The sequence below is a fragment of the Meles meles genome, chromosome 6, assembly GCF_922984935.1.
Source record: "Meles meles chromosome 6, mMelMel3.1 paternal haplotype, whole genome shotgun sequence".
NCBI classification, from domain to species: Eukaryota; Metazoa; Chordata; class Mammalia; order Carnivora; family Mustelidae; genus Meles; species Meles meles.
This window is the reverse complement of record NC_060071.1, coordinates 35,973,188-35,987,130: the sequence shown is the minus strand read 5'-3', so window position 1 is coordinate 35,987,130 and position 13,943 is coordinate 35,973,188. Positions and strand designations below refer to the sequence as shown.

The window sequence follows — 13,943 nt, the reverse complement described above, 5'->3', positions numbered from 1 at the left end:
GCCATGTGGAGATAATGGGAGAGATAAAGCCGGAGGCTTAGCACTCCAGATGGCTGCGGGATCGAAAGGAAGCTGCAAGTCTGAAGGAGCAGGGATTCAGGTAGCCAGGGTAGAGCAAATTGCTTCTGAGTCATATGGATGTGGATTTAAATTGTGGCTCCGTCAGTGGCAACTTCTCTAAGGTCGTTGAGACTCAGTGTGCACATTAGTAAAAGGGAGAATTATGATCCCACCATGCAGTGTGTGTTTGCTTGTTTGTTTTTAGTGGAAGGGTATGAAGCTAAAAGGTAGCCAATGACCACGGTGGGAGGGACTGTGAAAACCGCAACAAGGAATTTTGGCTTTGTTGTATTTCCAAGGCAGCAGGGATCCAGGGAAGGTTATTAAATGGGGAAAGATCCCATGAGCTGTCACTATGCAGAAAAAAAGATCGGAAAGGAAAGATTAGAGGTGGGAAGATCAATGATATAGGTAAGGGGTGAGGGTGACCTGGACCAGGGCAGAAGGAAATGGACAGATTCAAGAGATGTTTAGAATGGATTAACTGGACTAAAGTTCTATTGGATGCGGGAACTGAGGGAGAGAAGGAAGTATTGGCTGACCTTTAGGTTTATGGCTTAGGTGTTGAAGAATTTGGCAGTTTGGGAGTTTGGAGATGCAGGGGGAGTCCCAGGGGAGGAGCCCAAGAGGATGAGGACAGAGGTGGGGAGAGTGGTTCTTCTTTGGTCCCCACTGGGAAGTGGTTAGGGAGGACACCTGGGATTTAGGTACACTCGGTATGACTGGAGGAAAAAGAGAGCTGTCTGCATGAACTGCCTAAGCAGCCCTACCCTGCCTCGTTCTTGCCAGCCAGCAGAGGGATGTGGAAGTAGGGTAAGGCAATCCCAGTTCCCCTTTGAAGAAGGGGAATTGCATCCTTGGCCAAGAATTTGTCCTGGGATCTCAGGTGAGCTCCTGCCCTTGGCTGAGTACCTATTCACTTGAAAGTTTCCCAGAGAGAGTCCAGGCCCACGTCTGCTTCAGGGCCCAGCCCTGGTAGGGAAATGAAGGGAGAGAATGTCAGAAATCAGAGAGAAGACCCTATTCTAGGCAGTGGAGTAGGAAAGTTTGGAGGCAGTTTAGTCATACATGAGACCCTGGTACTTTGGCCCCCATGAGTAGACAGGAAGGCAAGGCCCTACCCCCTTTTCCTGCTTGATTTGCCTAAAATTCCTGCTTTGGGGTCAGACTTAAGTCCATCAAGACACTTCTGTGTCTTACACTGAGCACTTTTGCCCTCAACTTCTTAACCACCACCATGGGAAGAATATTTATCAGAATTACTGGTGTGTCCGAGAGAGGTGTCATGGATGCAGGGAAGAGAGAGGCAGAGAAAAACAAACTTCACCATTTTCAGCTCTTTGATCTACCTACCCTCTCTTCTAATCCAATCCACTGCCAAATCCCACTAGTTCTAGAATCTATATGGATATCCTAAATAGCTCTCAAGGCTATCCTCTCTTCTCCATTCCTGCCCTATCCCCAGCGCTAGGCCAGCAAACTCATTCAGCTGCATTCAAGCAACAGTGTCCTAATGGATCATCTGCCTCCAGTGTTCTTTCCTCTCTAACCCAACCATCATACTATAGCTGAAGTGAGCTTTTAAAACCAGTCCCTCACTCTTCCTTGATTAAAATCCACCTATGGGGGTGCCTGGGTGGCTCAGTGGGTTAAAGCCTCTGCCTTCAGCTCAGGTCATGATCCCAGGGTCCTGGGATCAAGCCCCACATCGGGCTCTCTGCTCAGTGGGGAGCCTGCTTCCTCCTCTCTCTCTCTCTCTGCCTGCCTCTCCCCCAACTTGAGATCTCTGTCAAATAGATAAATAAAATCTTAAAAAAAAAAAAGTAAAATCCACCTATGGTTCCCTATTGCAAATCTCCCGATAAAGCCCAAGATCCTAAGACTGGCAGTCCAAGCTTGTGAGTCCTGCCTCCCTTGCTGCCCCAGATACACAACACTCTTCATTCACATAGAGCCTTGGCTGTCTTCGCTGGACACCTTCCCTGCCAGTCCTCACACTGTATCCAGAATTCCAGAAGTCATCTTGTCTTTCAGCTTTCTAGACCCTCAGATGTGATGAAATATGATCATATTTGGGATCATGTAGCATTTCCTCTGTGAAGCATCTCCTCTCTCTCCATTCCTGATGCTTCGTTTATGTGCCCAGGTGTAAACTGCACTGAGATGCAGTGAGTTATTTCTGGGCTGGAAAAAGCTCCTTGAGGGCAGAGTTCCGATTTGCTCACTAGGCAGCTGCTGGCACATACAGTGCCTTGTGTGAGTTACAAAAAGGCACTCCCCCAACTCTGTAGATGAATTTGAAAAAAAAAATATGCCTCTTCCTTTGGACTGACACAGCCCTGTGATAATGTGCATGGCTTGGTCAAGAGAGCATGGATGAATTTTAGCCCCCACTTGCCCTTTCCACACAAACTGTTTTGTGCAGGACACAACCTGCAAAAGCAAATGCACTCAGTTGTCTGTCTCCTTCACAGTGTTTGAAGGGATGAATGCCCAACTGAAAGGAAGTCATGAGCAGGGAGAGAGACAAGTGGGGGGGGCACCTTCTGGGCTAGGGTTGGGCCCACCTTCTTTAGGTGGATTCTGCAGCCTAAAATGAGGCTGCAAGACATAGCTTCAGCTTTATTAAGAAGCAGCTACAGAAGATGGGACAGAGCACTGAGGTTTAAAGGAAGTCCTGAGTGGGGAGCCAGGTTTTGATAGGTAACAGAAATTAGCAGGGGCATGTGAAGGGGAGCAAAAGGGAGATCCCAGTCTAGTAGATACTGTGAAATTTCCCCAGAGGTTCAGGCTTTCTCTTTGGGGAGCCCCAACCTTTATGGCTCCCAGAGTGACAGTCCTGCCTGTCTCTAGTAGGAGCCCAGATTAAAGTCTTCCCCTGCTTCTCCAGCAGATGGCAGCTCTGCCCAGGACCCAGTGTCTACAGAGAGCTGGACACCCTCCTCCCTTCATGCTGGTGGGCCTGAGGCCAGGTGACTAAAGCTGCTGCTGCCCCTGGCAGGCCCAGAGGAAAGATTGATGGCACGGACATTGCTTGGGCTGGCCAACAGAGCCATCGATTTTCATTTAGGAGAATAATTAAATATTAATTTTCACTTTGTTAAGCTGGAGAGGGTGAATAAAGCCAATCCTGGCAGTACAAAGGAAGGCCATGTTGGAAGCCTGCGGATGATATGGTGGGAGAGGGCAGATGTATGCAGTCATCATCCCCTCCAGACCCTTAGACCTGTCTGCCACCAGCTTGGCCCAGGTAATAGTGTAGTAGTTATGTGACTGAGCTCTGGAGCCAGACTACCTGCATCTTCTCAGGTCTTCCTACTAGTAGCTTCATAACCTTGGGTAAGTCACTTGTTTCCTTTGACTGAGTTTCCTCACCTGTAAAATGGGAAGGCCAATAATGCCTTCTTGTAGAGGATTAAATGACTTTGAACGTGCAAAATGCTGGGAACACTGTCTGGAATCAACAAATGCTAGTTATTATTTTTTTCTTTTTTCTCCTTCAGAAATTATTCGGTTAGTCCAGAGCCTCACAGCTCTTATCTCAGGTGCCCTCAGCCTCATTCAGTCCTCCCTTTCTGGAGCCATGTGGCTGGTTGAAGAGGGTTTTTGTTTTTGCTTTTTTTTTTTTTTTTTAGCTTTTTAAAAAATATTTTATTTATTTGACAGAGAGAAATCACAACTAGGCAGAGAGGCAGGCAGAGAGAGAGGAGGAAGCAGGCTCCCTGTGGAGCAGAGAGTCCGATGCGGGGCTCGATCCCAGGACCCTGAGATCATGACCTGAGCCGAAGGCAGAGGCTTTAACCCACTGAGCCACCCAGGCGCCCCTTTGCTTTTGTTTTTTAATTCCAAAGTTCATCTTAATTTTTTCAGTGCTCCCATTTGCTTTCAAGATAAAGTCCAAGTCCTTCATCCTGGCATCCAAAGTTTCCTCTTCCACCACTGCCCTCTGGTGGATCATCTCTCTGGACTGGCCCATGCTCACACAGGCCCTCCTCCACACTTCCAACCCCATTTCACACCCATCGTGTTCCTTCTGTCTCTGCACCTTTACTATGCTGTTTCCCACATGAAATGTTACAGTTTGTCTCAGTGACTTTCAATTTTAGCAGCAGAAGTCATTTTCTCCCATGGTTGGATGAGTAATAACTTATACTACTACCCCTACAAACGCTGCTGTTACTATTACTACTACCATCACCACCACCTAACCCATATTGAGTGTTTGTTGTCTACAAAGAACTATGCTAAGTACTTTATGTGAGTTAGTTCACTTAATTATTATAACTATTCTATGAATTTGTGTTTACATATGAGGATGCTTAGGCTTCGAAGTAAAGACGTGCCCAAGGTCATACACCAAGTTAGTGAGTGCTAGGCCTGGATCCATACCCAGGTCTGTCTGACTCCAGAGCCTACACACAGAGACTTGATGAGGATAATACGTTGGTGTTACTTAATGCTGAGTCTTCATGAGTGAGGCTCAAGTTGCTTCAGTTACTGGGATTAGTCTTATGAACTGATGGTCCACTAACAGCTTGATTAGCTCTAGACAAACCTTGCGCCATTGCTAGACAGCTCTGATTCAGAAAAGTGATTTCTTTACACTGAGCTGAAATTAGTGTCTGTTCTTTTATCCACTGATACTCATCCTGCCCTTTAGAACCACCCACAGCAAACCAAATCCTCTTAATAATCTGAAGGTGGTTGCCCCCACCCCAACAGTAATATTTATTGAGATCTTACTCTGTGCCAGGTATTTGCTAAACCTCAGTTAATCCTCGTGATAGCCCAGTGAATTAAGTGTTAGTATAACCCACTCCTTATAGATGCAGAAATTGAAGCTTGTGAGTCTAAATAACGTATCTGTGAGACACAGAACTTAAATGACAAATCTGGGATTCAAATCTAGGTCTGTGAGACTCAAAAAGTAGTATTCTTAATCATTATGTTGTGATACTTCCCTATTAAAGCCCCCATTTAACCCTATCTTCTCCAGCCAAATATCTCAATGTCTTCAAATCATCATCCAGGATAGTTTATGTCCCCATCCCATCCTGGTCTCTTTCTGATAGGCTAATGATCCTCTTAAGTCTGAAGCCTAAAACTGGAAATAGTCCCAGGCTTGGCCTGTCCAGGGCATTTGAATAGTGCTTTTGTTGTAGATCCATCACTCCTTTGACAAGAGAAAATGAGGTTCTGTTGTACGATTTGCTCTTGGTGAACCCACACTAGTTCTTAACAATCACCATTCTCTTCCTGCCACATGGTCTGTAGGTCCCACTTTGCTTTTTGTTCAGTGATTAGCCATTAGCTAATGCCATATGAGGTGCCACTGATATATAACGGCTTAACTGTGCACGTATAATTGGGTCCTCTTAGCTTTAACCAAGTGTTTGGGGGAAAAGAAGGAAAGCAATCTTGGTGAGTCAAGGCACCCAAAAAAAATTACAGGAAGAGGACAAAGGGAAGTGCTATAAAGGACCCTAGAACTGGAAAAAGGTAGGATACCAGCCCAGCAGAGTCTCTACCCCATGTATCTGCATATATTCTCACACCAGGGACAAATGACACATTAAGCCATGACTTTAGCCAAGGCTGGAAAATTCTAGCATAGCCCACAATACTTATGTCTCTCTGAAAAGGTAAGGTGGAATATTTGGCCCAAGTGTTAAGCCCATTTCTTTGAGTCAGAAGACTAAATATACCAAAGAACCTATAGCTGGTTTGGGGCATGGGAAAGCTAACTTCTAGAAAGGTGACTCTGCTTCTAGTTCCTGGTCCCATCCCAGCCCCTACATGCTACTTTGGCATGCACATAGGGCATGTCCCCAGCCTGAGGTGATCCCCACCCCCCAACCCTGGTGGACTTACCCCTGGCAGGGTCTTCTGCTCGTGCAGTGCACTCTGGGCCTTGAGAGCAGAGTCCCGGGCGCAGTAGGTGAGGAAGGCACAGCCTGGAGAGGAAGAGGCTGGCTCAGGGGGTTTCCTGAAACCCCCAAATTCTCTTCGTGGAAAGACCCCATTAAGTGACAAACTTAAGGCCACTCTCCTTTAACAAGGCACTGCTCTGAGAAGCCTTCTCTGCCTCCCACCTTCTCTGAATGGAGGGCCTTCATGTATCTGAGTCCCAGACTCTGGCTCCCTCTCATTCACTCCTGGCTTCTTGCCTAGGGAACATGTGTACCCACATCCAGCCACATGCTCATACAATCCCACATCTCCCCTCCCCACTCCAGCCATAAGTCCGGTTGGGGTTAAACCTCCCTAAGCAGCTTTTCCTTCAGCTTTAACCCCAGCCTCCCCCTTCCTTTTCGTATTTATACTCACAGAGTCTCCCAGAATCAGCCTCAATTCCTTCCCAACTCAGTTTCAGATGGGAGGAGGCAAAAAGGTGGAGGAGGGTTGGCAGTCAAACCCAAGGTATCACAACTTCTTCTTAATGCTTTCCTCCTCCAAGTTTGAAGCTGAGGAATGGGTTAATTTGAGGCTTGCAAGATGGGGCTGATTTAAGGACTTTCTGTAGAGAGGAGCTTTCAGGGACCTCCAATCCTACTGAAGAAGCTTGATCTGTCAGCTCTCCCAGTACTTCAAGATAGGGACTGTTAAAGGGTTATTGTGCCCCAAGTCTTACTTCTCTAAAAGAACCAGTAGTTATGGGACAGAGACTGGGTTGAGTCCAAGGATCAGTCCTACTCCTCTTAAGGTTCAGCCTCAGAAACTGTAGCCTGCTAGGAAGCACTGAGGCAGGGATCTCTTCCTTTCCAGTAGTCACTGAGCATTCACGCATTCAAAAAATATTTGTTGAGTACTGACTTGTTATGGTGGGGCATTATAACGGGCTTGGGGATGAAGTGGTAACAAGGCAGACACATTCCCTATTCTCATGGGGATCATGTAAAGAATCATGAGAGGAATGTAATTTGAGTCCAAAGGGTTGAGGAATGCTTCAAAGAACACATTGAATCCTCAATAACAAATAGGGCTTAACAAGGTGACAAGAAGGGTGGTGATTATTTCAGGCTGAGGAAATAGCATGTATGAAGACTGAGGCAAGAATTTGGTGTCTTGGGGGAAATAGATGGAAGACTAGTATGGTTGGAGATTGGTGAAAGGAGGCAGAGTGGACAGTGAGGTGTGTAGGGATCAGGTCATCGATAACCTTGTATGCCTCAGTCTGGATTTTGAACTTTTCTCTAAGAGCAATGAAGAGCCACTGAAGGATTTGAAGTGGGTATCTGACACAATAAGATCTATGTTTTCAAAAAGAGTCTTCTGAGTGTAGGAAGGAGAAAGATCGGAGGAAGAGAAAGTGGATGTGAGAAGCCATTAGGAGCTTCATGAAGTTTTCCACTTAGACCTCAGCAGACTAGGAAGGCAAATGGGAACATTTTCTCTGATGTCTTCTATGTGGCTGTGCCCTTAAGGTGGGTGACTATCTGCTATTCATTTAATTAAACAGACCTTAGAGAACACCTGCGACAAACTCTTACTGTATCAATAGGGAAACTGAGCCCAGAGAGTGTGTCAGTGGCAGAATAGGGTTTCGAATCTCCTAACTCCTAGGCTGATGTTGTTTTCAAAGCACTGTGACTGCCTCCCTCAGTACCCAGTCATCAGAAGGAAAATGAGTCACTCTGGCTTTTGGATGTCGCTGTCGCTGGGGAGAAAGGAGGGAAGATGTTGACTTGGAGACCCTCCCCAATCATCCTGCAAGGCAACCCTGCCTTGGAGAACTTTGGGTTGGTTTGGGGATATATCACCAAACACCTGATTTTGCTTACATCTCTGCTCCATCTTCTGCCACTCAGCCATATCAGCTGACGTCAGAACTGGGCAGGGCCGGGGCCCTGTCTGAAAGGCTCAGGGGCCCAATTGCTGCCCAAAGGAGCCCCGTGTGGACTACTTGGGGTAGGGGGTGGAAAAAGGAGGAATGAAAAGACAGAGAAGCATAACTTGAGGGAGAGACACACGAAAATAAAAAACAGGAAGAATTAGAGCTAAATGGAGAGGGAGAAAAAGGATGAGGGAACAATTCAGAGACTCTGATGGTATTTGAATGAGAAGAGTGATAATTAAAGGTATCTTATACACTTCCCTTATTGTACAGATGGCCCAGAAAGATTAGCTTGTGCTTACATACTGAAATAAAAGCCTAGAAAATAAGAAGATGAATTGCTATGGATGGATGGACAGCCAGGCAGTTGGACAGCATTAGAAGGAATCTGGGTGGCATAATCTTACTCTTTCATGCCCCCTTGTAATGTAACCCCACCCCAAAGTGTCAAAGACACATTGCTACCTCGCTGGTCCCAGATCTTCTGTGGGCATTTTTGTGAAACCCCTGTGTAAGTGTGCCTAGGGACGTTCCAAAACCTCCCAGTTGAAAAGAGGTGGCAGCCTCATTCCAGCTCTCAGCCCTTAGGAAAGTATCTTTAGCTGGTATCCAGGGCCCACCACTTTTTTCCTAGGAAAATCATGGAGGATAGTTGGTGACCCTTCCCCCTCAAATCCTGAAACTGAAGTGTGATGAACGTGGAGAGAGGTAGAAGTGTTTCTCCTCAAATAATTTCTTTCCCCTGCCCCTGTATGACATGTGACTCCAGCTCTCTTACTCCAGCCCAGCCTGGACAGACTTTTCTGCAAGTAAACAAGCCTCCTCCCTCTCTCTACAGGAAGAAAGGGGTGTGGCTGGAACAGGACTGTGGTGCCTGTCTCTCTAGCAAGGGCAGGGGGAAAAAATCCCTCTGCCTCTTCAACCTAACCCACCCTGAAGCTCTGGTCCACAGGCTTTGCTCCAGGACCAGCCTGTGAAAGAGGGAGAGCAGGAGGCTATAAAGAGGATTGGGGAGGGTGAAGATGAGGCACCTAGTGGGGAGATTAGAGGATAAAAGAAGCATGGGTTCACCTGACAGGAAACATGAAACAAGGGGGTACAAGGTGATGGATTTTCCCAGCTGAGGTCAGGGTTCTGGAATCAAGTCGGAAGAGGCAGAGTATTGGCATTCTGGCAGGGAGGTGGAGAGATTGGGTTATTGTCCAACATAAGGGTGGAATTTGGAGCTGAGAGCCTCCTTGAGGGGAATTGGATTTTGTGAGTTAATCAGGCCTGGATTCTGAAGAAGGAAGGACCTTGGGGTTGGGGGGGGTAGCAATCTGCCTCAAAGGAAGGCTCTGTAGGGGTTGGCTAAGCTTAGAGGCCAGAATGAGGGGTACAAGTCCAAGATATATGTGCAGGTGGTTAGGCTTGAGTGGGGTGGTACCAGATTGGGGGAGGAGGTCAAAAATGATTGGGTCCAGGGTTTGGGAGATTGAGGATATCAAAGGTCAAATAACTTTCCGAATTCCAGGATTTGGAATGTCTGATGAGAGGGGTGGATAAAGGTCCAGCTGAAAGGTCGGGACTGTTGGGATGTGAGAGGTGAAAGGTAGGGAGTTAGAGTTAGAGTGGAGAACATGTCAGGGGATCAGAATGATGATCAGTGGGAGGATATCGGAGAGAAAATTCCAGGTTGGGGGTTCTGTGATCTGGAGAGGAGACTGGGCTGAAGTGGGACTGGTATTGGATTGGTGTTGGACTGACTCTAGGTAGATCTAAGGTTGGGGCTGCGGTTGAGGCTGGGGTTTGGGCCGGGCCCACTCTAATCGGATTGGGGCAGGGCTGGGCTGGGCTGGGCTGGGCTGGGCTGACCCCGCGCACCTTTGTGGAGGCCGGTGAGCCGGTCCTTCAGCACCGTCAGCTCGTAGATGCGGCCGAATTCCTCGAACAGCGGCTTGAGGTCCTGCTCGTCCAAGCCCCGCGGGATCTGCCCCACGAAGAGCTTGATGGCGTCGTGGTCCTTCATGGGCACGGCAGGACCGGGGTTTAGCCCGCTCATGCCGACGCCGCTGTCCGCGGTGCTGAAACCCAGGCGCGGGCCGGGGCCGGCGGGCGGCGCAGACCCTCCGGGCGCCGCGGCCATATCCCCGCCCGGTCCGCCCTCCCGCCGGTCCCACTAGTCCCGTCGTCCCGCCGTCCCCTCCCTGGACCGGTGATGAGGGCCAGGGGGGAGGGGGCGGGGTCCGGGCGGCGGGGGTGGGGGGGCTGCACAGGGGGCGGGGTCCGGGTGGAGGGGCGTAGAGGGGGTGGGGCGGGCTGGAGAGGGGCGGGGCAGGGGGCGGGGCAGGACCGGGCCGAGGCGGCGGGACGCTGGGGTCTGGGTTGAGGTCCCCGCGCGGCGCTATCCGGGCTCCCGCCCGAGCTCTCCCGGAGCCGAGCCCCGAGCCCCAGCCCCCGTGCTTGGTGACGTCAGGCAGCCGGCTGCCGAGTCTACGCAAATGATTTGCATAATGAGGAAGCAGCGACCAATCAGAGCTGGAGTTGTCCGGGCTCGGCTGGGGGCGGGAGGGGCGGCTGGGCTCACGCGCTCCTGTTCGCCATGGCAACTGGACCCTCGGACGCCCTGTGTGTGTCGAGAGTGTGCGGGCGTGGCTGTGGATCGCGCGTGTGCGCCTTGGACCGCGTGAGGGGAAGTAGCTTCGTCATGCGTGGTGATGTCTGCGGGAGTTGGAGTTAGCCCCCTCCTCACACAGAGGCACACACGTAGCCACACACACTTCCAATCACTGGAGCGTTTCCTGCGGGGGTGGATGGGGATTCCTCTTCTTCATTCCCACTACCAAAGCCAGTTCCTCAGAGCCGATCCCACCCCGCCCCATCATACATCTCTCTTCGGTATGTTAGCCACGTGCCTCAAGCACGTTCGTCTCCCCTGCATCCCCCCAAATAAAAGTTAAAACAAATTCTTAATGAGAGAAAAAAAGAATAAAACAAAACAAAACTCCAAAACGTTCCTTGGACACGGATTCCTCCTCAGGAGAGTGAGGGAACTTATATTAGCCATATTTGCTCAGTTGCCTCGTTCATTCCAATTCCGTAAGCTCAGAAATGTTATCCTCCTTTTCTGGAGAAGGGAGCTGTGGCTCCGAGAGTTAAGGAGGACAGGACCGCTCTAACAACCGCTGAGCACAGGGTAAGAGAAGAAAGGGAAATACACATACAGTGTATCAAAATATTTAAAAGATACAAATCAAGTTACAATGTGCCTCTTACTTTCACAAAAACACGTCTATTTTTTTAAAAAGTACGTGTAGAGCTGTTTTTTATATGGCTGAAAGTTAACAAAATATCAGAGCTAATGGAATCCTATTACTCTTGTTTGTGTCTGAATGTTCTGATAGGCTAATGACGTTTGAACAGAAGAATCCAATAGGGATAAATAATTTATAAATTCTATAATTATTTCATAAAACTTTTTTCTTGCTTTCTTTCAATAAAATTGCTAACCTCTGCTGATTGACCACTCCAAGAAACTTAAAGAGCAGCAGTAGCAATCGGAATTAACAAAATATTCTTAGAGAAACATTCAATTTCAGAAATAAATTGTGATTTTTAATTTTTTAACTTTTAATAAAAGCTACCCTTTTAATTACCTAATTATGAAGTGTGTTGCCAAAACATTTCACTTTTATTCAGTTTAATGTATTTTTTAACTTCCTTGCAACTTGCTCTTTGACCCACGGATTATTTATAACTGTATTGTTTAGTTTCCAAGTGTTTGGAGAATTTCCCGTTATCTTTCTGTAATTGATTTCTAGTTTGAGTTCATTTTGGTCAGAAATAATCTGTATGATTTCAAGTCTTTTACATTTGTTGAGGTTTTGTGGTCCTCAGAACTTGATCAAACTTAGTAAATGATTTGTTGGTGCTTGAAAAGGATGTATATTCTGTAGGTCGATGGAGTGTTCTATAAATGACTATTAGAACCTGTTCCTTTATGATGTTGAGTTCTTCTATATCCTTGCTGACTTTATGGGCTGTTATTTTATCAACAATTACTTGTGAATTTAACTATTTCTCCTTTCAGTTCTATTAGTTTTTTCTTCACATATTTTGTAGTGCTGTTGATTGGTTCATAGAAATTTCGTATTGCTATGTCTTCTTGGTGAATTGACTCTGATCATTATGTAAAGTCATTCTCTGTTCTAGATCTTCCTCTGAGATCTACTTTATTTCTTGCTCTGAGATCTACTTTATCTGATATTAGTATAACCACTCCTGATTTATTCTGGTTAATGTTTGCATATTTTTTCCATACTTTTATTTTCAATCTACCTATACTGTTATATTTGAAGAGAATTTCCTGTAGACAGCATATAATTGGGTCATTTAAAAATCCAAGCTGTTGATCTTCATCTTTTAATTGCTGTATTTAGACCATTTACGTTTAATGTAATTATCCATATATTAGGGCTTAAATCTGTCACTTAGTTTTTTTGTTTGTTTTCTTCTTTTTTTTAATCTTATTTGAGATAGAGAGAGCGAGCGAGCATGAGCACAAGTTGGGGGGGGGCAGGGCAGAGGAAGAGTGAAAAGTAGGATCTCCACTGAACAGAGAGCCTGACATGAGATTCAATCCCAGGACCCTGGGATCATGACCTGAGCCAAAGGCAGACACTTAACCCAGAGGCCCTAGGTTGTTTTTTTTTCCCCCCTCTTTTGTCTTTTGCCTTCCTAAGGGTTACTTGTTCCTTATTCTAGGTATATCATACATAAATATCACAGTTTACTGGTATTAAAATTTTATGAGTTCAAGTGAAGTACAGAAAACTTACTACTTTTAACTCCTTTTATATTCCCTCATTTATAAGTGTCTTAAATATGTTCTCTCCATTTAAAAAAAGATTTTATTTGACAGAGAAAGACACAGCAAGAGAAGGAACACAAGCAAGGGGAGTGTGAGGAGAACCAGGCTCCCCCGCCCCAGCAGGTAGCCTGATGTGGGGCTTGATCCCAGAACCCTGGGATCATGACCTGAGCCGAAGGCAGGCAGTTAATGACTGAGCCACTCAGGCGCCCCTGTTCCCTCCATATTTTGAGAACGACATAAGAAAATGTTATTCAAGAACAATTTGGAAGACTGGAAAGGAGCAGTAAAGCTTCTTGTATACACCGATACTTCTGTTCTTTCCATTGTTCTTTCCTCCTTCCAGATAAGCCAAGATTCCTTCCTTTTTTTTTTTAAGATTTTATTTATTTATGTGACAGAGAAAGAGAGAGACAGTGAGAGAGGGAATACAAGCAGGGGGAGTAGGAGAGGGAGAAGCAGGCTTCCCGGTGAGCAAGGAGCCCGATGAGGAGCTTAATCCCAGGACCCTGGGATCATGACCTGAGCCAAAGGCAGACGCTTAACAACTGAACCGCCCAGGTGCTCCTCCAAGATTCCTTCTTTCTTCATTTCATTTACATATTAAAAATTTCTTTAGCTATTCTTTATTTTTTTCCAAACTGTATCCAGCTTTATTAAAGATACTTTTCATAAACAATCATGGTATTTCAGGCAGGACATGGGCAGGCAATCGTTAACAGTATACAACAACTTTCAAACTCCCTTCTTCAATGGACTACCAAAATCAGAAAGCCACTATAAAACCCAATGCCGTGTTCATGTGATGCTCAGAGCAGGGAAGTTTAGAGTGAGGGCGGACAGTTCACATTTAGCATATTGTTTAACAACTTTTCACAAGCCGACCCTGACTTTCAGGAAATGAAATGAAAATGGCAGGATTATCCATCTGAAGATCCACGAGCTAAAAAAGGAACTCTTTTGAGGGACGCCATCTCAGTGGTGACATTTTGTCAAGTCCAGATTGCCTGACATACTGGGAACCATGTCTTGGGGGTCAGGTTCCAACAGGTCTCTGGGTTTAAGGGAGTCAAGTCTATGTTGAAGGCAGAGAGGGAGAAGAGGACATAAAAACTGAATTTTAGTTTTTTCCACACCACCAAGGGATTTGTGCCCAGGCGGTTCATGTGTGTCAACGTCAAGGAACCCCTCCTCCTGGGA

At 46.7% G+C, this 13,943-nt stretch overlaps 1 protein-coding gene across 5 annotated transcripts in view; it reads right to left on the bottom strand.

Moving 5' to 3' along the window:
* The window catches only part of CELF6 (CUGBP Elav-like family member 6), a 30,442-nt gene extending 20,175 nt beyond the window's left edge, over window positions 1-10,267 (bottom strand). For 3 of the 5 annotated variants that reach the window (XM_046009775.1, XM_046009777.1, XM_046009778.1), the window contains exons 1-2: window positions 9,758-10,267; window positions 5,932-6,014 (exon numbers count right to left, since the gene is read on the bottom strand). In XM_046009775.1, the coding sequence (XP_045865731.1) occupies window positions 5,932-6,014; window positions 9,758-10,019 (345 nt within the window). In that variant the 5' untranslated portion in view covers window positions 10,020-10,267. The remainder of the gene's footprint in view (window positions 1-5,931; window positions 6,015-9,757) is intronic. The other 2 variants (XM_046009774.1, XM_046009776.1) reach the window with 1 other exon arrangement.
* Between the last annotated feature and the right edge of the window lie 3,676 nt (window positions 10,268-13,943).